The 23,785-nt window shown below is 37.2% G+C and overlaps 1 protein-coding gene across 3 annotated transcripts in view; it reads right to left on the bottom strand.

Moving 5' to 3' along the window:
- Positions 1 to 444: 444 nt before the first annotated feature.
- Positions 445 to 23,785, bottom strand: part of WASF3 (WASP family member 3) — a 142,526-nt gene continuing 119,185 nt past the window's right edge. For 2 of the 3 annotated variants that reach the window (XM_084610211.1, XM_084610212.1), the window contains 6 exons: positions 22,021 to 22,174; positions 19,968 to 20,085; positions 10,896 to 11,071; positions 6,679 to 6,942; positions 4,235 to 4,614; positions 445 to 3,071 (listed from right to left, as the gene is read on the bottom strand). In XM_084610211.1, coding sequence (XP_084466337.1) covers positions 2,914 to 3,071; positions 4,235 to 4,614; positions 6,679 to 6,942; positions 10,896 to 11,071; positions 19,968 to 20,085; positions 22,021 to 22,174 — 1,250 coding nt within the window. In that variant the 3' untranslated portion in view covers positions 445 to 2,913. Of the gene's footprint in view, positions 3,072 to 4,234; positions 4,615 to 6,678; positions 6,943 to 7,835; positions 8,003 to 10,895; positions 11,072 to 19,967; positions 20,086 to 22,020; positions 22,175 to 23,785 lie in introns of all 3 variants that reach the window. The other variant, XM_084610213.1, reaches the window with a different exon arrangement.

Genomic DNA, 23,785 nt, shown 5'->3' with positions numbered 1-23,785 from the left:
TGATCACTTTACATAAGCTATTACTAGCAGGAGAGTGGGGTGGGGGGAGAGAAAACCTTTTGTAGTGATAAACACCCATTTTTTCATGATTTGTGTGTATAAAAACAAACATCTTCTGTATTTTCCACAGTATGCATCCGATGAAGTGAGCTGTAGCTCACGAAAGCTTATGCTCAAATAAATTGGTTAGTCTCTAAGGTGCCACAAGTACTCCTTTTCTTATTACATAGTAGTTCAAAAGTATCAGGTTATCACTGATGCTATTATTTAGCAAACCAAAAAACTAATCAAGCTAAAAATAATTTAGCAGCAGAACGCATGCCATGTAGTCCAAGAAAAGAAACAGAAAGGCGCAAAAGTGATACTTTATTCATATTTGTTACTTTTACATAACCCAGAGTAAGATATACAAACAGATAAAAATGACCTAAGAGTTAGTTAGTTTACATCACTAAATTCGATTTAAATTCGTATTGATAAAATACTGAACGGAGATGACAAAATACTCCAAGTTCAGAAAAACAGATTGGCTACTATGGCTGAAAAATTCCACTTATCTTTAACTGATCACAAATTATCATTTGTTTTATATTTATCATTTAAAACTAATTGATGCATATTACAAAATTTCCATGGTACACTCAGTCTCTGTGCTCATAAAATATATTTTTGTCATATCAGATTTCATTACAATGGAAAGAATTATTTGTGATGTCAGAATATTTCACCTCAACACATATCAAAAGACTATTGAAAGTACCTCTCTCACCCATATCGTGACACTGGATAATACTGCAGTATTAGCTGCACTTTTATCCATTTTATTTGCTCACCCACAGAATCATTTTGGTGCATTTTGCAAAGTACAGTATAACAATTATATCCTTATGACCAACACAAACAATGTCTCTCACATGTTAATGAGGAACCACCAGACCAGAAGTAGAATTTAGCCCTGTATTTTAAAGCAAAAACAATCCTAGAAGGTGCTGAGTGCCCTCCTTTCCCATTGACTAACCATCGTTCAGCACCTTCCAGGAGAAGGCCCTTAACGGGCAGTAAAACATAAACAGGGAGGCAAAGGCATTTTTGCCACACTACTATAAACTGAAGTCAAATCAGAAACTCGCATGCAGATTACACAGTAATAAAGTAGCCAATAATGTAATATGTGAATATTGTGACAGGCTGAATATTATTTTCTTTGGACAAAAGTAAAACCTGCTGTGAGTGAGCATGGCTCAAGAGGAAGGGAGGTTCAGAGTGAACGTGGATAAAGGCTAGATGCATCTCCTTCCCTTCCTTCTTAAGGACAGAAGGGCCTTGCAGAACAAAAGAGCTTTACCAAATATTTGACCTGAAATTATAGAGATCTCTTCTGTTACAAAGATTACAATTGTAATCTGGTAAGGAAAAAAAAAAAGACCAATCCTTCCCTCTCTCTCTCTCACACACACACACACACACACACACACACACACACACACACACATAAAAAAGCCTTATTAGGGAAGGAAGCAGTCTGAGTCGCAGTGTACAAAAGAAAAACTATATGCAAATTTCAATATTGTATTGAATAAAGTATGAATTATTTTTAAAGGGAACAGAGAAAGCACAAAAGCAGACTGTACGGTAGCCTTCTTTTCTAGAAGAAACTGAAAATATATACAGCATGGTAACTAAACACCAATTAAGCCATTTTAATTGTCAGTGTTATATAAATGGGACATACTGGGATAGAAATACATTCAAAAATCAAGGGCCTTTAATGAGTGAGTTATAAGAAACTGAAATGACATTACATGACTACACACATTCCATATAAGCAAAAGTCTATCTACATATATTTATATCTACAGGAATAAAAAACTAAGTTTAGTACTTGTGAAATGTATCCAATTGCTAGCACTGAACTGAAGTCGTTCCATTCATCCACGTAACAGACATAGTATTACCAGTAGTAGAGTAAGCTTCCCACTCTGTACTGACAAAGTGGCTCCACTCAGGTATCTAAAAACCACTCCTGAGTGTAACAGGGCATTTCAAACTTCAAGTATAGTCAATCTATGTCCAGAGAGTGCCAAAAAGAGTGTCAATTCCAATTGTGGTTTCTGTAATGTGAACATGTGTCTACTACATACTGAACTGAGACCATCCTGTTATTTTACTGTCAAACCACCAGCCAGCAACCTCCGGTTACTGACTGAGTCATCCAGTCCTCTCTCAAAAATAACTAGTATATCCTGTGAATTGACTCTTCAAACTTACATTTCATTTGTGATTGTGTATAGCGAGAATGTGTATAGGAGATTAAAATAATATAAGCAACTAAATCAAAAAATGCCTTAAAAATAATGTGTAAGAAGACATTAGTTGCTGTCTGTTAGACTTTAAGATTACATGATTAATTTCTGAAAAATGCTAAAAAGATGACATTTAAGGACCTGAAGACATTGTCCAGTCATGTATCATTGACTCTCCTCAAAGACCTACATGACTAACAGCCAGACAGTTTCACAAGTATCTAGATTGCAACATTATAAAGATAAGATGTAAAGTAAAAATATAGTTATACCTTCATGATCAAGAAAGTAAAACAAAATGCTGGTTTTGTAACAGTGCAACAACTGCAGCACACTTTGCGTGCAGCACACGATTTGCTACATTTAGTGGCACTTATGTATTATGCAGTAAATATTGAAAGTAAGACTGAATTTTTGGATCTGCATCAGCATAACCACATTATTATTACAAGAGTTGCTAAGCTACTGCATTCTGAATACCACCAATTCATTTTTAGTACTTAGATCACTAGTTTTAATACATTTCAACGCCCTGCCTTCTGTCCTGCTAATGGTGTCATTATTAGAGCAAAGCATTTCATGAATTCTGTTCCTGTACTTGGACCAGGACTCAGTCTGACCAATCATTTTCATCAAATTCTGAATCATCATCAGAATCACTGTACTCCACAGCAATGCGCCTTGAAAGAATAGTTGCCACATCATTTCCAACGGGTTCTCGCTTTGCTTCTTGTTCACGTTGCTCTTGTACCTTTTTCAGCTGAATTCCTATAGACAGGTAGACAATTCTATTTACAAACAGTTCTTTGCACCTAAAATATAATTTAAGGTTGTTGCTGCATTTTATATTTTAAATAAAGTTGAGAGGCATTTCCAACAGGTGAAGGAAAAAAGACAGACTGGAAGTCATAAAAACTTTCCTGATCAAGAAAGAAAGAAAGAAAGAAAGAAAGAAAGACACACACAAAATGGACTGACATCAGTCTTTCCAAGAGCATGTGCCCATAACTTTCTCAAAATAGCCTGCTATGATTTAAATTTAAGTTCTAAAAGACTATAGGACATTTTCAGTAGGAGTGATGCCAAAATTGTGTCTTGAAGGATTTTAAAGGGTTATGCTTTTTAAAGCAAGCACAACTGAATGAAGACTGCAGCACCTGATTACAAAATATTTTTCAGCTGTTAAAAAAAGCCAAATCAAATGCACTGGAGTCAATGTTTGGATTTCACAGCTGTTGCAAGGGACCCCAAGGAACCTGCACACTTTTTAAAAGGAAACTTCATATACCGAAGATGAGTAAAAGTTTTCATTTAACTTCATTCAAACAAGCACCTGAATTCATCTTAAATCAGCTGTAAGCCTTGGAATATGTGACTTGCTGTACAGACCTCACCCCAAGCATTGCAAGGAGATTAACACCCTGAGGGCTTGTCTTCACTACCGGGGTAAGTTGATCTAAGTTACGCTACTCTAGCTACATGAATAACGTAACTGGAGTCGACATAGCTTAGGTCAACTTACCCCGGTGTTTTCACTGCACTGAGTCAACGGGAGATGCTCTCCGGTTGACTTCCCTTACTCTTCTCGGAGAGCTGGAGTACCGGGGTCGACCATCGAGGGCACTCTGCCATCGATTTAGCGGGTCTTCACTTGACCTACTAAATCGATCCCTGCTACATCGATTGCAGCAGCGTTGATCTTCCCATAGTGGAGACCAGCCCTCTGTCAAGGCATACCAAAAACGCATGTCCAAAGAGCAGGGACTGTCAAGATACCTAGGCTGGGCCATTTGTAGTGAAGTATTTCTCTCAGCAAATTATAAAGATGAAATTGTAGGTTGAGGCTAACGGCAGCTATCAACACAAATCATAGGAGACACTGTAGTCTCACTGTGGAAAAGGAATAGCTCTTAAACTCTGTGTTCACTTACCCATTCGAATAGCAGCAAGAAGATCACTTCGAGCATCACTGATTGGCGGCTGTGTGGATTCATGTCGTTTTCCTTCAGGAACTGTAAAAGCATGCATCGGGGAGGACGTGAGAGATGAAACTGCAGCAGGGGGACCTGGTGGGGGAGGAGGTGGGCCGGGGGGAGGGGAAGCTGTAACAACAAGCCCAGAAGGAGGAGGAGGAGGAGAAGGAGCAGCAGCAGCATAGGTAGATCCGGTCACTAGTCCAGAATGGGAAGGTGGCACAGGAAGTTGAAGAGGACTAACAAAAGCAGTTTGTGCTGAAGGAATCATAGGGGGAAGAGGAGTGGGGGGAGGTCCAGTAGGATTATAATAATCTACCATCTGAGCTGGGAGCATCCTATATAAAAAAAGAACAAAAGTAACTTTTAAAAACTGAAATATTTGTCAGTAAGAAGAGTGCTTTTCTGAAATGACTGAAGTATTTGAACACTTAGCACTTACACAGTGGTGACCCTTTAAAATATGCTCATTTTACCTCAGGTACCATTAACTCACTTTTTGCAGCTTTCCCCAGCAAATTCCTTAGATTTTCATATAGGGAATATTGCAAATACTGAAGGGTAGCGTTATATTGTTATCCAAAGCAGTTGAAAATTTTAAGGGCAAGCACTATATAGGGCTTTTCATATTCAAAGAGCTTTTACAAACACTGTCTGAATCTACCTTAATTCTCAATACCCCTGTGAGGCAGATAAATAGATGTATTTGTTTCTAAAGAATCATTTTAACCTCTCATGTATGTAATGTGGGAACTAATATCATTAATATATGCATCTATTTCTATTGTTTTCTTGCAGTTTTCAATATTTTTCGGTGCACTACCCCTGTGGCTATTTTTCCTCATGTACAAGAAAATCTTGCCATATCCCTTTGTTTGGCAATGCATTGAAAGTTTTTAATATTTTACAGCCATATCAATTGTTATGTTGCACCCCATATTCTTTATGGAAATATGCTTATGATATGGCATAACAGATATATTTTATGCAAGATGGGTCTTGTAAGGTATCATCGGAAAGGTTATAACTTACTGAATGTGATTATTTATCCAATTTGTATGCATGTATCATTTCTGTATTTAAAGTTAGAAATATTGACTTTGTAACCATTACAACTGTGTGTGTATTTGGGAGACACCCACCAGAAAACAGGCAATCAGCCTTGATGGGCCTTTAGGAAGAAACAATAAGACTGTGAAGATACTAATCTCTCTCTTTCCTGCGAGGCGCGTCCTAGGACTAGCTGTGACTCTACTACATCAGGTGGTCCTGTCACCTGGTACTAAACACCATCTTGGACTTCTAGTAATTTTCCACTAAAAGGAGGGGGAGATCAAGACTGGGAAACAAACGATTCCCACTTTACGTAAATCTTACTTAAGGCTGGGGATTAAGGCAAACAGGACTCTTCTCCGTTGCCTTCCTCCCCAAGAAGAAAGACTGCTGAAAGTACCTGAAGAGACAAAGGAACTGAGCTGTGGGAAAGGCAAGGGCTGAGTCCAGACTAAGACAGGAGTCTGGTCTGTAAAGAGAAATAACTGGAACTCTAAGCTACAGAAACTGTGCAACTTGTCTAAAACAACATTTAGGGTGAGAAATTATTTCTTGAAGCCAGTCTCTTTAAGATCTTAAGCTCAGTATGTGTGTTCTGTTTTATTTGTTTGGTAATCTGCTTTGCTCTGTTGGCTATCCCTTATAATCACTTAAAATCTGCCTTTTATAGTTAATAAACTTGTTTTTGTTTATTATTAAACCTAGTTTGTGCAATCTACAACTGGGGGGGTGGGGGCAAGAAGTTGTGCATATCTTCCTCTATATTGAGGGAGGGGGCGAATATATGAGCTTATGTTGTATAGATTTCTCTACAGCACAAGACAATAGTATTTTGGGTGTACTTTCCAGAGGGGAGCTGTACTTGAATGCTGGGCAATTTCCTAGCTGAATCTTCTCATAGAGAGCTGTTTGCAGACTCTGTGTGATTCTACAGCTAGTGCGTCCCTACCTGTGCATGTGTGTGCTGCCAGAGGCCCAAGAGCCTAATTCAGCCAAACCGGGAGAGGGAGCCCATGCTAGTGGAGCAGGCAGACTCAGTGAAATCCCAGTACGTCAGGTGGCAACCCAGAAGGGGGGGTCCAACCCATCACATCAATGTTATTAAATACATTGTTAACGATTTCAGTTTTTGACATTTCCCCACCTCCATTTAGTTCACACTGTTAAATATACTTTGCAAATTAGCAGATTTCCTACTACCTACCTTACTGAGGTGTTTACAGGATTAGCTAAGTTTGTACAGAGTTTTGAACATGTAAAACAAGGCCTAAGTACTGTATTATGATGATGAAAAATGCACATCCTATTGGTCTTTCCAAGAACCCATGCCAGTAAATCAGGAGTTTTACCCATAGTCTGCTGGTATCAAAGGTACAGAGCTGTGTGGTCCATCAGAGGCCTGGGGTGGAGGTGGAGGTGGTTGTTGAGGTCTGTTTAAAGTAGCATGCCGCACTGTGGTAGAGGATGGTCTATATTCATGCTCAAGGCCCTGGTTTATACCCATATACTGTGGTCCATCTCCTGTTCCATATGAAGACATTACTGGCTGCTGGTGGAGGGAATGATTCGGAGTAGCAGGATAAGAATAATCGGTAACATCGGATGCATGGGACCTAAAATTAAAGTAAATGGGATGGGGTGGAACAGAACACATGAGTGTAGCAGAACACTGTCTCCACTGTTAAGCAGTAAGGCTAATGGCTGCACTGGGAATGACTTTTCTTGTGATGGGTTTCCCTATTTTAATTATCAAGCATTTGTCAGACCATGGAAACTACAACAGCAGCAATATAATTATTAAGGCAACAGCCAGCCCCTGTTCAGATCCATGTAACTTCAAAATGAATTAATCTGACAAACTAGAGTACACAGAGACCAAATCTTAATCTGCAGGGCTTGCTTGCATCTTTTCAATATTTTGGCATATTAACTCTGTGACAGAATACTGTCGAATAAATCGAATTAAATGAAAAAAGCAAAACCAATAACAGCTTTTTTTTTTAGTCCTCGTCTAGTTGCAAGGAAACACTGATTTTTTTTTTTGACAACACACAATTAACAACTGTGGGCAACCAGCTAAGTATTAACAATGAAGGCAGAAAGAGAAAGCAAGAATGGAAGCAGTCGGTTATATAGAAAAACACATTTTACCGAAGCAGAGAGAACTAATTTCAAAAGCTTAATCTTTAAAGGCTTTCTTGCTTTATTCACATAAGTAGTTTGGTTGGAAAGGCTGAGAGATACTGAAAAATGCAAATATTATTAGTTGAGCAGAGAGTTCATAAAGATGCAAAGTCTATGATGCTTTGTCAAATAAGCCCAAGAGAGGGAACAAAAGGATCTCTTCATCCCATAACTGCACAGAGCTGTACTGCATTAGTAACAGTCGTGCAGCCTGCCACTTGGTTAAAACAGATAGTCAGTAAAATGATGCATGTCATCTCTAAGACTGGAAACAAGGCACGCAACAAAAAGCCAGGGTTTTGAGTAAAACAAAATGACACACCCTTTGGGCATTTTGTCCTTTTTCATGCTTCCTGCCTGCTCCAGTTTCTTTGCGTCACTCATGAACTCAATGCCCATTTTCCTTCTTTCCCACTCTTCTTTTCTTGTTCTTACTTTTCTCACATTTATTTGCTGGTTTCTATTTGGATTCAGCTTGTGTCTCTCTCTCTGAAGCACAACAGGGGTAACATAAATGCATTGCAATAAGCAGACACAGTCCGGAAACTTGGATTTCAAACTTTATGGATTTGACTGGGACAGTATAATAACAAAGGCTTTTTAATTGCTTAAGCTCTGTATTAAAATATAACAAGATACTATGAATACAAGCACATCTTTGTATTTTGTCAAATATTTACAACAAAGCTAAAACGATTTGTATTTTATGAGTTAATTTATATATAGGCACTCTATTTATAGGCATTTCTATTTGGTCTCATCACCATAAGACAACTTTTGTGAGAACTGGACTCACTTCTATATTTACTTTTATAGCTTCATTCCCACAACATTCGCAAGGTAGATAAAGGTTAAAAGGGTGCATTATACGAATTACTAAATCTCTTCCTCACCCTACCACAGTCCCACAACTAACCCACAGTTGAAGTGCAGATTTCTGCAATGCAGCATTGTTGTAGCCATGTTCAGTCCCAGGACACTAGAGAGACAAGGTGGGTAAGGTAATATTTGTTATCGGATCAATTTCTGTTGGTGAGAGAGACAAGCTTTCAAGCTAAACAGAGCTCTTCTTCAGGTCTGGGAAAGGTACTAAGAGTGTCACAGCTAAATACAAGATCAAACAGATAGAATGTGAGCTAACTACTTATGCTAAACTAACTTGTATTTATTTACCTGTGACACACTTGGTACCTTTCCCAGACCTGAAGAAGAGCTCTGTGTAGCTTGAAAGCCTGTATCTCTCACCAACAGAAGTTGGTCTGATAAAAGATATTATTACCTCACCCACCTTGTCTCTCTAGACTTTCCAATACAGGCAGGTATTTGATTCATGCAAAATTCATTGTTCACATTGCTATAAACATTTCAAAATCTGTAATAAGAAAGGAATAGTACAATGGCAAAACCAACTTGATACTACAAATAATCCTCCTTCCTCCACCCACACCAAAATACCCCAGATCCTAGTGGAGGGTCTTTACAGTTCCTCCTTGGGGAAAGCTACATATTGCAACTATTTCCCAGAGCTTGCTTTCTTCACATTATAAAAATCTGCACACAAAGCGTGATGAATGTATGTTTTGACATTACAGGGAAATAAAGAGGAAAAGGGTAAATTAAATGTGACTCTTTAATCTCAAGGTCCCTGGAAGCAAGGTGATAGGTGTGTGAAGGAAGAAAATTTAGAGATGCAATAAATCTACATCTTGCAGTTGAGTAATGGGCACTGATATCATCCCATCAATTCAATCAGGTCTGGATGAACCAATGTGCCATGGGTAAACTTGCACAGGGTCCCCATCTCAGGCCCCACAAACACTATGGGGTGTGAAAAGCCACATACACACATACAAACAAAAAACCAACAGTGCCAGGAAGAGGGTGGGGTGGGGTGAGGGCCGGGCCCTGTCTGCAGGCTGTGGCAAGAGCCAACAGGCCAAAGCTGGGAGGCAGGAGTTGCAGCAGGGTGAGAGCAGGACAAGCTCGCTCTGGAATACACTCCCTGTGCCAGGGCCTCCCACCTGGGAAGGTGGGAGCCCCGCCATTGCCATAGTGCACAAGCCACCAAAATTCTTTTATCTGGCACTAAATTCAAGCAAGATTCAGATCAACATTTTGAAAATACTAACTTAAAAGAACTTTGTATAAAAAGAAAAATTTGAGTGATTAGCAGGACACATTTTGGCTGTAGAAATTATGGTAAACTAAAATAAACTGCTGGTAAAAAAAATATAGACAAGGGACAACGTCTGAACACAAACTCTTGAAACTTAACACTGATGGAAAGGGAAGAAACAACAAAAACTCTGTCTGGTTTCCAAAGAGTCAACATCATCTGGCAGAAGTCTACAGCACACAAAAAATATTCAACATTGAAAAAACAAAGTTCTGAGCAGATTCCCCTTCATTAATCACAACTATCCAATGAAATGAAAACATGAATCCCACTCCTACCCAGTGGCTGTTGCCTAATGGCCACAGCAAGTAAACAACCTACACACTTACTGGAATTGTGAAATAGTTTGGCTTTTCACTAGATTCCAATTATTTCCTATGTTTCTTCTGCCTATCAATTAAATTCGACACACAGAAAAACCGTTTAGGGAAAAACTCTCTGCCTAGACCCACTTGAGGAACAGCCTCAGATGTCTGGCTCTCCCTTTGCATAAAGATCTCCCAGTGAGCTCAAAGGGAGTTTCATACACACGATGGGAGCAGAATACTGAAGATGAGCTCTGTTGTGTGCACCTGAGAGGAGATTTTTGTTTAAAGTGACTTGTTTTAAGCAATAACGATGCAGCTGGTTTTGTAGCTTGCTTTTGTAAAAAAGCAGAATGACAATAAAGAACTGTTCCCCAATTACAGCATCCAACTAAAGGCAAAATTATATACATCACCAGGTATTTAAAATATTTCTCACTTAAATAGAAAAACACTTGAAGATCTCGCAGATGACTAGATCCTGAAATGATTAACAGTCATCTTGCACAGAAAAAACAACATGTACTGTCAGTAGCAATAAAATGTATCAAGGTTGAAATGAAGGAAGAGACAAAAACTAACAATTATATATATAGATCTAAATCTTTTTCAATTATATCTGTTCAAAATGCAAAAATAAAATATGAAGCAAACACCATCACACGAGTTAAATACAATGCTGAAGTTCAGATAACAAAAACATAAGGAGTAGATGTACAGAAATTTAAAGCAATTAGTACATATTTCTTAAATTTCATAGTACTTTAAAAGCATTTTTGAGAACAAGTTTAAAATGTTTCTGGTGTCTTTTCTATACTAACTGCTACATTCTCAATCTAAAGCTACTCAGAATCTCAGAACATATAACTGTGATATAGCAAAGGGCTTGTTGTAAACAGACCTAGTATCTGGGGACAGTGATCCCTCTGAAGATGCTCCATGGTACACATTTTGAGACAACCTGTTGTCAGGTCTAAGCTCTTTGTCATATGCCATCATATTCCACTCCTGGCGCCTGTTCCTGGCTTTTCTAACCTTTTTCACCTCACGGGTTGTGCCATCTATACGCTTTTGCTCCTAATGTTCAAAGGAGAGAAAGCAAGCATGCAAAAGAGAGAAAAAAGGAAAGGAAAAGAGCAGGTTAAAATGCAGTTAGCGTGCATAGAAATAAGACTAGAATTACAGATAAAGCCAAGACTACATAAAATTCCTCTGCAGTAACAATAACAATGAAAGAGTTAAATATCTCCTTATATATGGACCTGACAGAAGAGAATGTTATTCATTACTGTGCTATTACTGTTTCTTTGACATAAATTAAAATTTTCTACAAAAGTAAGTAATGATCTTCACCTATTCCCCCTCCCAGTAAACACAGAATAATTGCCATTGTTAAAAAATATATTTTTTAAATCTTTCCTCACGATACATGGTAATGACGTATTCGACAATTCTGAAATGTATCTGATAATGCTTCTTAGACCTACAAATAATACAGATATATGTGTAAAACATAATCAGAATGAATTGCATACAAACACCAATGGTTTTGTATGCCTATAAAGCACCTAGAATTTTGAAAGAAATATGGAAAAGCGGTAACTCTTTCCAGCTACGATTACATGCCACGATTTGAAATTTCTTTTTGTAACTCGTTTATCCTTTCATGTCTGAATTAACAAATAAGAAAAAGAACAAAATTCCTCCCACTCTCTCCTCACTCTCATTTCACATTATCTTATAGGAAATGAGTCACATTAATCATATTTGCAACACATCAGTATTCAGTTCAGTAATTTATTTTATCATGAAGCTATCAGACTGTTTCATATACTTGAGATTTTGGTGTAAAACTCCAAGTACTTTCAGTGAATTCTTTCTTTCTTCCTCTCTTTCAGGTGCTGTTTTAGTGCTTTCACAAACATCCACAACCCCAGTGGTAGCTATCCTGCCCAGCCAAGATGATGAATACATTTAAAAAAAACTTAGAAATTAAAAAAACAGATTTATTAAAGGGTCAAGTTTAGGTTGTGTAGTTGTTACAGATTATTTATGATTTGTACCTTTATTGAATGAGCACTGGAATCTAGACTTGGATAACATTTACCTCTAACTTTCTTGATTTCCTGGTTCACTTTAAATCTAGGGATTTCTCCAAAACATTTAAATTTCATTCAAAAGGATTGGGAAGATTTGTTACAAAACAGGATTTTTTTTATTTCAAAAAGGCTGACTTTCAAAAATTAAGGAAATTAGTTAGGGGAGTGGATTGGACTGAAGAATTTATGGATCTAAATGCAAAGGAGACCTGGGATTACTTCAAGTCAAAACTGCAGAAGCTAACGGAAGCCTGCATTCCAAGAAAGGGGAAAAAATTCATAGACAGGAGTTGTAGACCAAGCTGGATGAGCAAGCATCTCAGAGAGGTGATTAAGAAAAAGCAGAAAGCATACAGGGAGTGGAAGATGGGAGGGATCAGCAAGGAAAGCTACCTTACTGAGGTCAGAACATGTAGGGATAAAGTGAGAAAGGCTAAAAGTCAAGTAGAGTTGGACCTTGCAAAGGGATTTAAAGCCAATAGTAAAAGGTTCTATAGCCATATAAATAAGAAGAAAACAAAGAAAGAAGAAGTGGGACCGCTAAACACTGAGGATGGAGTGCATCTTAAGGATAATCTAGGCATGGCCCAATATTTAAACAAATACTTTGCCTCAGTCTTTAATGAGGCTAATGAGGATCTTAGGGATAATGGTAGCATGATAAATGGGAATGAGGTAGATATGGAGGTAGATATTACCCTGAGGTAGAAGCGAAACTCGAACAGCTTAATGGGACTAAATCGGGGGGGGGCCCAGATAATCTTCATCCAAGAATATTAAAGGAACTGGCACATAAAATTGCAAGCCCATTAGCAAGAATTTTTAATGAATCTGTAAACTCAAGGGTTGTACCGTATGACCGGAGAATTGCTAACATAGTTCCTATTTTTAAGAAAGGGGAAAAAAGTGATCCGGGTAACTACAGACCTGTTAGTTTAACTTCTGTAGTATGCACAGTCTTGGAAAAAATTTTGAAGGAGAAAGTAGTTAAGGACATTGAGGTCAATGGTAAATGGGACAAAATACAACATGGTTTTACAAAAGGTAGATCGTGCCAAACCAACCTGATCTCCTTCTTTGAGAAGGTAACAGATTTTTTAAACACAGGAAACGCAGTGGATCTAATTTACCTAGATTTCAGTAAGGCATTTGATATGGTGCCACATGGAGAATTATTATTTAAATTGGAAAAGATGGGGATCAATATGAAAACTGAAAGGTGGATAAGGAATTGGTTAAAGGGGAGACTACAGCAGGTCATACTGAAAAGTGAACTGTCAGGTTGGAAGGAGGTTACCAGTGGAGTTCCTCAGGGATCGGTTTTGGGAACAATCTTATTTAATCTTTTTATTACTGACCTCGGCACAAAAAGTGGGAGTGTGCTAACAAAGTTTGCAGATGATACAAAGCTGGGAGGTATTGCCAATTTAGAGAAGGACCAGTATATCATACAGGAGGATCTGCACGACCTTGTAAACTGGAGTAACAGTAATAGGATGAAATTTAATAGTGAGAAGTGTAAGGTCATGCAGTTCGGGATTAATAACAAGAATTATCATTATAAAATGGGGACGCATCAATTAGAAGTAACAGAGGAAGAGAAGGCCCTTGGAGTACTGGTTGACCACAGGAGGACTATGAGCCGCAAATGTGATATGGCCGTGAAAAAAGCAAATGCGGTCTTGGGATGCATCAGGCGAGGTATTTCTAGTAGAGATAAGGAGGTGTTAGTACCGTTATACAAGGCACTGGTAAAACCTAATCTGGAATACTGTGTGCAGTTCTGGTCTCCCATGTTTAAGAAGGATGAATTCAAACTGGGACAGGTACAGAGAAGGGCTACTAGGACGATCCGAGGAATGGAAAACCTGTCTCATGAAAGGAGACTCAAGGAGCTTGGCTTGTTTAGCCTAACCAAAAGAAGGCTGAGGGGAGATATGATTGCTCTCTATAAATATATCGGAGGAATAAATACTGGAGAGGGAGAGGAATTATTTAAGCTCAGTACCAATGTGGACACAAGAACAAATGGATATAAACTGGTCATTGAGAAGTTTAGACTTGAAATTAGATGAAGGTTTCTAACCATCAGAGGAGTGAAGTTCTGGAACAGCCTTCCAAGGGAAGCAGTGGGGGCAAAAGACCTATCTGGCTTCAAGATTAAACTCGATACGTTTATGGAGGAGATGGTATGATGGGATAACATGATTTTGGCAATTAATTGATCTTTAACTATTCATGGTAAATAGGCCCAATGGCCTGTGAAGGGATGTTAGATGGGTGGGATCTGAGTTACTACAAAGAATTCTTTCCTGGGTATCCGGCTGATGAATCTTGCCCACATGCTCAGGGTTCAGCTGACTGCCATATTTGGGGTCGGGAAGGAATTTTCCTCCAGGGTTGACTGGAAGAGGCCCTGAGGGCTTTTTTGCCTTCCTCTGTAGCATGGGGCACGGGTCACTTGCTGGAGGATTCTCTGCACCTTGAAGTCTTTAAACCATGATTTGAGGACTTCAATAGCTCAGACATAGGTGAGAGGTTTATTCCAGGAGTGGGTGGGTGAGATTCTGTGGCCTGCATTGTGCAGGAGGTCAGACTAGATGATCATAATGGTCCCTTCTGATCTTAATATCTATGAGAATTACATCTGCATATAGGGTAGTTTTATTTTTATCCAATATCAGTAGTGACATTTCTTTTTATTAGGGTGCAAATGTCGGGCAAATAATTCCACTGCAGCTCTGGTGATGGGTACATGGGGTGATGAATGCAGAACTCTAGAGGATATTACCACTTTCAAAGAGAACTGTGATTAGAGTGGTGTGTGTCTCTCTCTTTAAATAAAATGTACAGAGCCGAGTGGATACAACATTTGTATACGAATCTGATCTGCAAAAATGGTCCGTGAATATAAAGCAGATTTCCGTGGATTTGCAGGGCTCGAAAAATGTAGTAGAAACCATGTAAACAAGTAGGTGCTATAAATTAAAGATAGGGAAGGAGTGTATAGTCTGACTTTCTGAAAATAAGTACTTCAACAAACATGGCAAAGTATTGTTAGAGACCGTAAATAATTAGCTTCAGCATAACACTTGCATTAAAAAGGTTAGCAAAAATTATGCACAAAAAGCATCTGCAATGAAGTGATAAGGGTGATATAAGGAAATAGTTCCAGCATGTATCTACAGTACTTTGAAGAAATTAAAAAAGTTCACCAATAGTTAATTTATTAACTTGAGTTTACCAATTGACAGCATATCATCACATCAGAGATCACTGACTTGACTTCTTAAATACAATTGTAGAAAATCACTTAAACACCTTATAGTCTTAAAATTATTAGTTAAAATGAGGTAAGGTATTCTTCAGGGGGAATACAGAGGAAAAACTAGAAAGTGGGGGGGAAAAGATTGCATAATTTTTTCCTCAAAAACCTGTTAATGACCACTCATCAAAATTCTCTTGATTCACATTTTTGATTGTAGGTTTAAAAACAGTAAAGCAAAAACTTTGACAAATTCAAGTACACTAAACTCATTACCCTACTTTGTGTGCAAAGCATAACAATGCAGAACAGGAGACCGTATAGTAGCTTTTAAATGCACACAGGGTTTTAAAAAATTACACTTTTGTTCAGAGCGAACACTGTCATTTGAAAGAACCATCATATTAAATTTTCATATATGCCTCCATGAGTTTCCTAATCCTGTAAAAATAGGGTTAACAATGGATAATAGGTCTCAAGAACTTCCTATGGCCAATACCTCAACCTTTTAAGGCAACTGCCCCACAGATGCTCTGAAAACCTGAATCTGTGAGTGATGATCACCTTTTATCTATCATTGATTGTAACGGAAGTTGAGACAAAGAACCTCACAGGATTAGACCCTAAATTAGCATTCTACTTGAATGTCTGGTTTTTAGCAGACTACACAAAGTTCTCATTTAGAAGACTTGTAGAGCTTTTACTCTGATAAGATACAAGTCATTTGTGGAATTCTCATGTACTGAATTCTATGTGGAATTTCAGCTATAAAAATATAAACGAATCAAAATCAACTCCATTACAAATGATTGTCATTGCCGCTTGACTAAATATACTCAAATACATCTAAAAAGTTGCCATTCTGTGAAGTAGTTAAGTATGCTCATGCTGTCTGTAAAAACTGCAAGTGCTACGTTAATAAGATTTGTAACAGAGATCTCAATATTCCTGAACTTTGTTTTTATTCAACGTCCAGTATTTAAGATAAACAAAAAACATTCAATCTGAATTACATTTTTTTTTTTAGTCCACATAGGGTCTATTTTTGATCAGCAAGTTAAAGAAGACAGCATCATTCTTAAAGTGCATGGGTATTCAATAGGGATGGATAATTTGTCTTAAATACATATGGTGTGTAAACCACTGAGACCTGAAAGGAAATCATATATTAAAAGGGATATAAGTAACAAATTTAAGAAATATTCCTTTAGTGGAATTCAAGACACAAAATGCAATTCTTCAACTAACAGAACAAAATCTTGTCATCTTCTTTCCAACAACATTCTAAGGGTCTAGGACAGTGTTTCTCAAACTTTTGTATTGGTGACCCCTTTCACACAGCAAACCTATGAGTGCGACTTATAAATTAAAAACACTTTTTTTGTATTTAACACTATTATAAATGCTGGAGGCAAAGCAGGATTTGGGGGTGCTTTTCTACCTCAGATGAATTGGGCCTTCCACAAATTCTTGTAGCCTTCTTATGCATCATGGCACTTTTAATCAGGGCTGCCAAGTGATTAAAAAATTAATTGCAATTAATTGCACGGTTAAATAATAATAGAATAACATTTATTTAAATATTTTTTGATGTTTTCTACATTTTCAAATATGCTGATTTCAATTACAAGACAGAATACAAAGTGTACAGAGCTCACTTCATATTTATTTTTTATTACAAATATTTACACTGTAAAAAACAAAAGAAATAGTATTTTTCAATTCACCTCATACAAGTACTATAGTGCAATCTCTTTGTGAAAGTTGAACTTACAAATGTAGAATTATGTACAAAAAACTAACTTCATTCAAAAACAAAACTATGGAAAACTTTAGAGCCTACAAGTCCACTCAGTCCTACTTCTTGTTCAGCCAACCACAAAGACAGACAAGTTTGTTTACATTTGCAGGAGATAATGCTGCACACTTCTTGTTTACAATGTCACCTGAAAGTGAGAACAGGCATTCACATGGAACTGTTGTAGCCGGCATCGAAAGATATTTACATGCCAGATGCACTAAAGATTCATATGTCCCTTGGTGCTTCAACCACCATTCCAGAGGACATGCATCCATGCTGATGATGAGTTCTGCTCGATAATGATCCAGAGCAGCGTGGCCCAACGCATGTTTATTTTCATCATCTGAGTCAGATGCCACCAGCAGAAGGCTGATTTTTTTTTTTGGTGGTTCGGGTTCTGTAGTTTCCACAAAGGAGTGTTGCTCTTTTAAGACTTCTAAAAGCTATTCCACACCTTGACCCTCTCAGATTTTGGAAGGCACTTCAGAGTCTTAAACCTTGGGTCGAGTGCTGTAGCTATCTTTCGAAATCTCACATTAGTACCTTCTTTGTGTTTTGTTGAATCTGCAGTGGAAGTGTTGATATTAAGAACATGTGCAGGATCATCATCCAAGACTGCTATAACATGAAATATATGGCAGAATGCAGATAAAACAGAGGAGACATACAATTCTCCCCCAAGGAGTTCAGTCACAAATTATTTAATGCATTATTTTTTTTAACGAGTGTCATCATCATATAAGCCTGACCTCTGGAATGGTGGCCGAAGCATGAAGGGGCATACGAATGTTTAGCATATCTGGCATGTAAATACCTTGCAATACTGGCTACAAAAGTGCCATGTGAATGCCTGTTCTCACTTTCAAGTGACATCGTAAATAAGACGTGGAAAGCATACCTCCCATAAATGTAAACAAAGTTGTTTCTCTTAGAGATTGACTTAACAAGAAGTAAGACTGAGTGGAATTGTTGGCTCGAAAGTTTTACATTGTTTTGTTTTTGAGCGCTGTTATGTAACAAAAAAACTACATTTCATAATAAAGAGATTGCACTTCCATAATAAAGAGATTGCACTACAATACTTGTATGAGGTGAATTAAAAATACTATTTCTTTTATCATTTTTACAGTGCAAATATTTGTAAGAAGAAGAAGAATATAAAGTTGGCATTGTACACTTTGTATTGTGTTGTAATTAAAATCAATATATTTGAAAATGTAGAAAACATCCAAAAATATTTAATAAATTTTAATTGGTATTCTACTGTTTAACAATGCGATTAAAATTGTGAGTAATCACAATTAATTTTTGTAATCACAATTAATTGTTTTGAATCAATCACGTGAGTTAACTGCAATTAATTGATAGCCCTACTTTTAATGCACAGTAACTTCCACCCAGAGCTGTCTGGCTCTACACAGTTGCAATGAAGACCTGTGTTCTCTCCCAATGCACGGTAGAATTCCCTACTGACTACTGGGACAATTCCTTGTGGCTAACAGTCTTCAGGTGAGTGAGCCTACTGACCAACCCTTCCAGTTCAGTCTATTTTTATTCTTGGCCGGCGTGCATTCCACCTCCCTTCTGATGGCAGGGTTCCTTGTAGGCTCTATGAGCAGCAACGGAAACAGTAGTTCCATTTTACGTTAGTGTTAACAGACCTGGTGAATGTTCTATGTGATTTATGATGCTGAGAATCCACTGGGGTCAGAAGGAGTGAATTTCACTTTATGAATTTGGAGGAGTGAAGTTTCACTATGGTGACTCTTCACTTTGATTTAGAGGCAAATGACATATGTGCATTCTAAGTTTTAACATGCAACTCTCCAAATCAGCAGTCTGATAGTTCTTACTTGGAGCTCTTTTCTTCCGGAATCCTTTAGACCAATTAGGCCCCTTCCCTGGTATCCAGGAGGACATCTTGTTGGATAAGATAGGCAACTGCTGATTCATCTACCTTTTCTTCTCACTCTCCTTTCTTGGGACTGCATGAAGAACCTTATGGCCCTTACAGAGCTTCCTCAAACCAATCAGCAGCAAAGTGGCAACATGAATAAGCATCCACTAAACTCTTCATCCCATGCAAGCTAAAAACAAACACTTTAAAAATATATATATGTGTACATCCTCACTATAGATGATGCACATGCCTCTAACCCCTGCTAGTCAAATACCTGAACACACTAGTAAAAATTTGGAAGATTCTTCTCTATGAAGAACTTTAATTTTTTTTTTTTTGGCTTTGAGGAGCAGCAAGGAGTATCATTCCTAATACACATCCACTCTAGTTGCTGATCCATGAAATATCTGTGCTACCTTACTCACCAAGTCTTCCAATAGAAGTAGAAAAGAAGAGTCACAATTAAAGAATATAAAGAAACAACAGGGTAATTATCTGAAATTTGTGTTTTCCTGTGGATGTGGGGTAGCTGGATAAAGAACCCCTAATAATGAATATAAAGGTAAAGAAACGTTATAAAAAACATTACAACTCAAACTTTATTCCTACCAAGGCATATACGCTTCCCAATGAGGCAAAGATGGCTGATTTCCTGTATACTAAAAAGCAGATAATAGTAAGGATTTAAAGGAAACTACAGTTCTGTTTCATTCCATTTCCAAACCTCTTAAAGTAAAAAGAAATAAACTGTAATCAAAATTCTAATACGAAACCTACTATTTCAGTCATATCTAAGTAGCAACAGACTTTAGACATGTACATAAGCTAAGCACAACTCAGCCTGGATAAGTGCACATGCATAAATTCTGTATATATATTCTACACATATTTATTATATGGCTATTTACCTTTTGTCTCCTCTTCTCTTTTCGTTTATCTTCTGTATCTTGTAACATTTTTTCTTTCCAAAGATCAAAAAAATAGGAGGGATCAGTATAGAACTTCAAACCATCTTTCTTATCATCTCTGTAAACACAATGGAAGAAAAGCTTAGCAAATGTCAATAATATGTCATTTAAAACACAAGAGGCTCAGCTTTGAGATTTGTTGGTTTAAGCTTGGTCCCTTTCTATTGTTTAACTGTAGTAAGCCAAATAAAGTACATTGCACATAATTTTAGTTCAACATCTATGAAAGATCTCCAGAGCAATGTCATCTATGTAAATGAACTACACTAAAATATATCTAACAGAATTAGAAGAAGTCTTTGAATCATGATTTGAGGACTTGAGTAACTCAGACAGTTGTTATGGATTTATTACAGGAGTGGATGGATGAAGTTCTGTGGCCTGCGTTTCTGGCTTTAAGGTCAATGAGTACACTAAAGCAAAATCTCTCAGTTACACTGCTATACACTGTCACCCAGGTATAATTATGCAGCACAAACAGATATGCAAAATACTTCATTATTCAGCTATTTATGAGCACTGGTTTAATAAAATTTTAATTTAATTTTTAAATATTCAGCAATTAAAATGATCTACAATTATACCTTCAAGGTAATGATACTAAAAATACGCTGCAATCACGCTGATATATATATTATTTATATAGAGCTTTTTCAGGTAAGTTACCGAAGCAGAAGTGTGTACTTTTTGCAAAAATATTGTACAATCAGAAATCACGGCATCCTGTTATAAGCATTAGTTATATTTAACAATCACTCATATTTAAGCAATCTAATACCCAAGACATTTTAGGGAAAGAAATGATAACGTATTACCCAGAATACTTAGAAAAAGACTGAAAAATGAGAGTCTTTAAACAGACTATTATAAATCTAATGGAAACAGAGAATGAAGTCCTGCTTACTGTACCTGTCTATTTGCCAGGAAAAAGTCAGGAAATGAAAACAAACAGCAGCAGCACCCAAAACTCAAGATAAACAGAATAAAATGGTAATTACTATATTCTTCCTTTTCTTTACAGTATTTATATACTCAATGACAACCTCAATTTCCTGTTACCAATCAGGTTCAGATTTACATTATTCTGAAATGGGATGATTTCAACCACAGTGCAGAAATGGAGTACAATTATTCACCACAACCGTATGACAGTTTACATTTATTTTACTGTATGAAAATCCAGTTGTCCATTCAGTACAATCCACAAAACTCATCATATTATATGTCCACTAAAAAAGTACCCATCTCCACTTCTTAGGTTCACTTTCAGATGTTAATTTTTTGAGAGAAGGAACTATATGCACTCGACAGGTATGCAGACAGTGTCCCTTTTCCACTGCACCCAGGAGGGGCTGCTGATCTCTATCTAGGTATTTATGGAACCACATTCATTAGTTGAAAGTCATCTGGCATGGCAATAACTTACAACACTCCTTTGCACATGGATAAATTAAAATTGAGATTAAGTGACTTATCTAAAGCTATAGAGGAAATCAGTGTAAGAATGAGGTTTAATAATTGGGTGTGTCTGCCTCACAGTCCTGTGCTCAGACTGAGTATCTTTAATATAATAATTTCTACAGCTCCTTCCATATACAAAGCACTGCAAAACCAAATTATGTTACATTATATCCAATGAGCCATTTTCCAGATTCACAGAAAGCCAATCTATGAAACTAATAATATGGTTTACTTTTCAAATACGAAAAATATTAACCCCCTAGAAATAAATTGTTACTGTTCAGTCTGACTGAGCCTTGCATTATTTATGTTTATTCAGTTTGTTAACATTATATCATCTTGCAATGTGCAAAGGGGTGACTCAAACTATTACCTCATAAAACCTGGGGATACACCTCAAACCCTGTGTTCCGAAATGCATCTGTACTGTATAGTTACCTACCCATTCTCCTCCATACTGCTAAGAATGTATCTAGAATTAAACGAGATGAATAGCACAGTACAAGAATTTAGACACTGACTTTATCCATACCTATATGGTGTAAGAATATTCAATGGAGGTGGTTTGTCACTCTGATTGTAGATGTCAGCCACTGGATTAGGAATGCTGTTCTTTGAAACAACTTGCTGGTCCTGTATTGTCGAACTTTTAAATGCTTTTTTCATGTTGATATCCTGTAACGATACTATTAGAGAGGAAAAGAAGATATTTAATTGTGCATATTTTCTAATATTACTACAGACCAAAATTGAGATCTCATTTTTACAACATTAAAGAGATTTTTATTTGAAAATATTTCAACAAACTTTTCAGTACTCATATGTAGTAGCAAAACTGAAGTAATATTTATATATTTAATTTGTATAGTAAATATTGTCAATGCATCACGTGAGAACATAGGAATTACCATACTGAATCGGACCAAAGATCAATTTAGTACACATCCTATCTCCAACAGTGTCACCAGATGCCTCAGAAGGTGTAAGCACCTTGCATTTAATCTCACCCTGATCTCTAATAGTTAGAGATTGGCTTGTCCTTGTGAATGAGACAGCTGTTCTCAATCAATATTCTCCATATCGTTCATTAAATATACTCCAATCATGTCTCCCCTTATTTGTCTCTAAGGAGAATAACCCCAGTCTTTTCACGCTTTCTCCATATGAGCGTTTTTCCATGCCCTTGACCATTCCTCTGAACCACCCTAAGTTCTGCAATATCTACTTTTAGATGGGCTGACCAGTGATGATCACAAGATCCTAGATAAGGCTGCACGACTGATTTATATGAAGGATCTGCAGCAGTATGAACAGCAGGAGGGGCTAGCCACCCAGAGTGCATGCCCATCAGAGAAACTGGATACGTACTCAAGGCGGCTCATGCGGCTATGGCTATATTCTATTATTAGCACACTTGCTCCATGAAAGCTAGTACAAGTATGTCTCCTCAAGCTGGGAATCACATCCCCAGCTCAAAATTCAGACTTACCCAGGTCCAATTCTTGAGTTGATATAGTTAATTTAGAAAAATGTAAGTGTGTGAGTTTAGATTTTTTTCCTCCAGTGTGTACTGCTTTGCATTTATTTACATTTAATTTCATTTGCCATCATGTTGCCCATTCACCTAGCTTGTTTAGATCACTCTGAATTCCTCTCAATCCACTCTGGTCCTAATTTACATAACTACATCATTTGCAAGTTTTGTTACCTCACTATTCATTCCCCTCCTTTTCCAGATCACAAATATACTAAATAACATGGAGCCTAATATAAAATCTTGAGGCACCTTGCTGCTAACCCTTTGCCATGATAAGAATTGACCACTTAATCCTAACCTTTGCTCCATCTCCCACCTCATTTTTGAGCAATATTTAGCCTCTCACTCCATGACTACCTAGTTTCTTTAGTAGCCTCTAAGCAGATGGAGGATTTAGGAACAAAAATGAAACTTCAAGTCCCTCTTTCACTTGGCTAGCACATGTGGGCACACAAACATTTGTTTTTGACACTCACTTCTTTTTTAACCTAATTGAATGTAAAATGATATGATCAGAATTAAAGGCAGCTTTTTCAATCATACAGTCTTGAATCGTTACATCCTAGTTTAGGAGTAAAAGTTTTCAAACATATAGATGATTCAGGAGCCTAAGCCCCACTGAAAGTCAATGGGATTTAGGAGATTTTGAAAATATCCTTAGCAATTACCTATCCCATTCACTGTGGTGTTTCCAACAACGACATTAGGATGAAATCTTCCTAAAAAACTTTTTTCTAGTGATATTAAACTGATTGGAAGT

The sequence above is a fragment of the Lepidochelys olivacea genome (genome assembly GCF_965140295.1).
Source record: "Lepidochelys olivacea isolate rLepOli2 genome assembly, chromosome: 1".
NCBI lineage: Eukaryota > Metazoa > Chordata > Testudines > Cheloniidae > Lepidochelys > Lepidochelys olivacea.
This window is presented reverse-complemented; position numbering and strand designations above follow the sequence as displayed.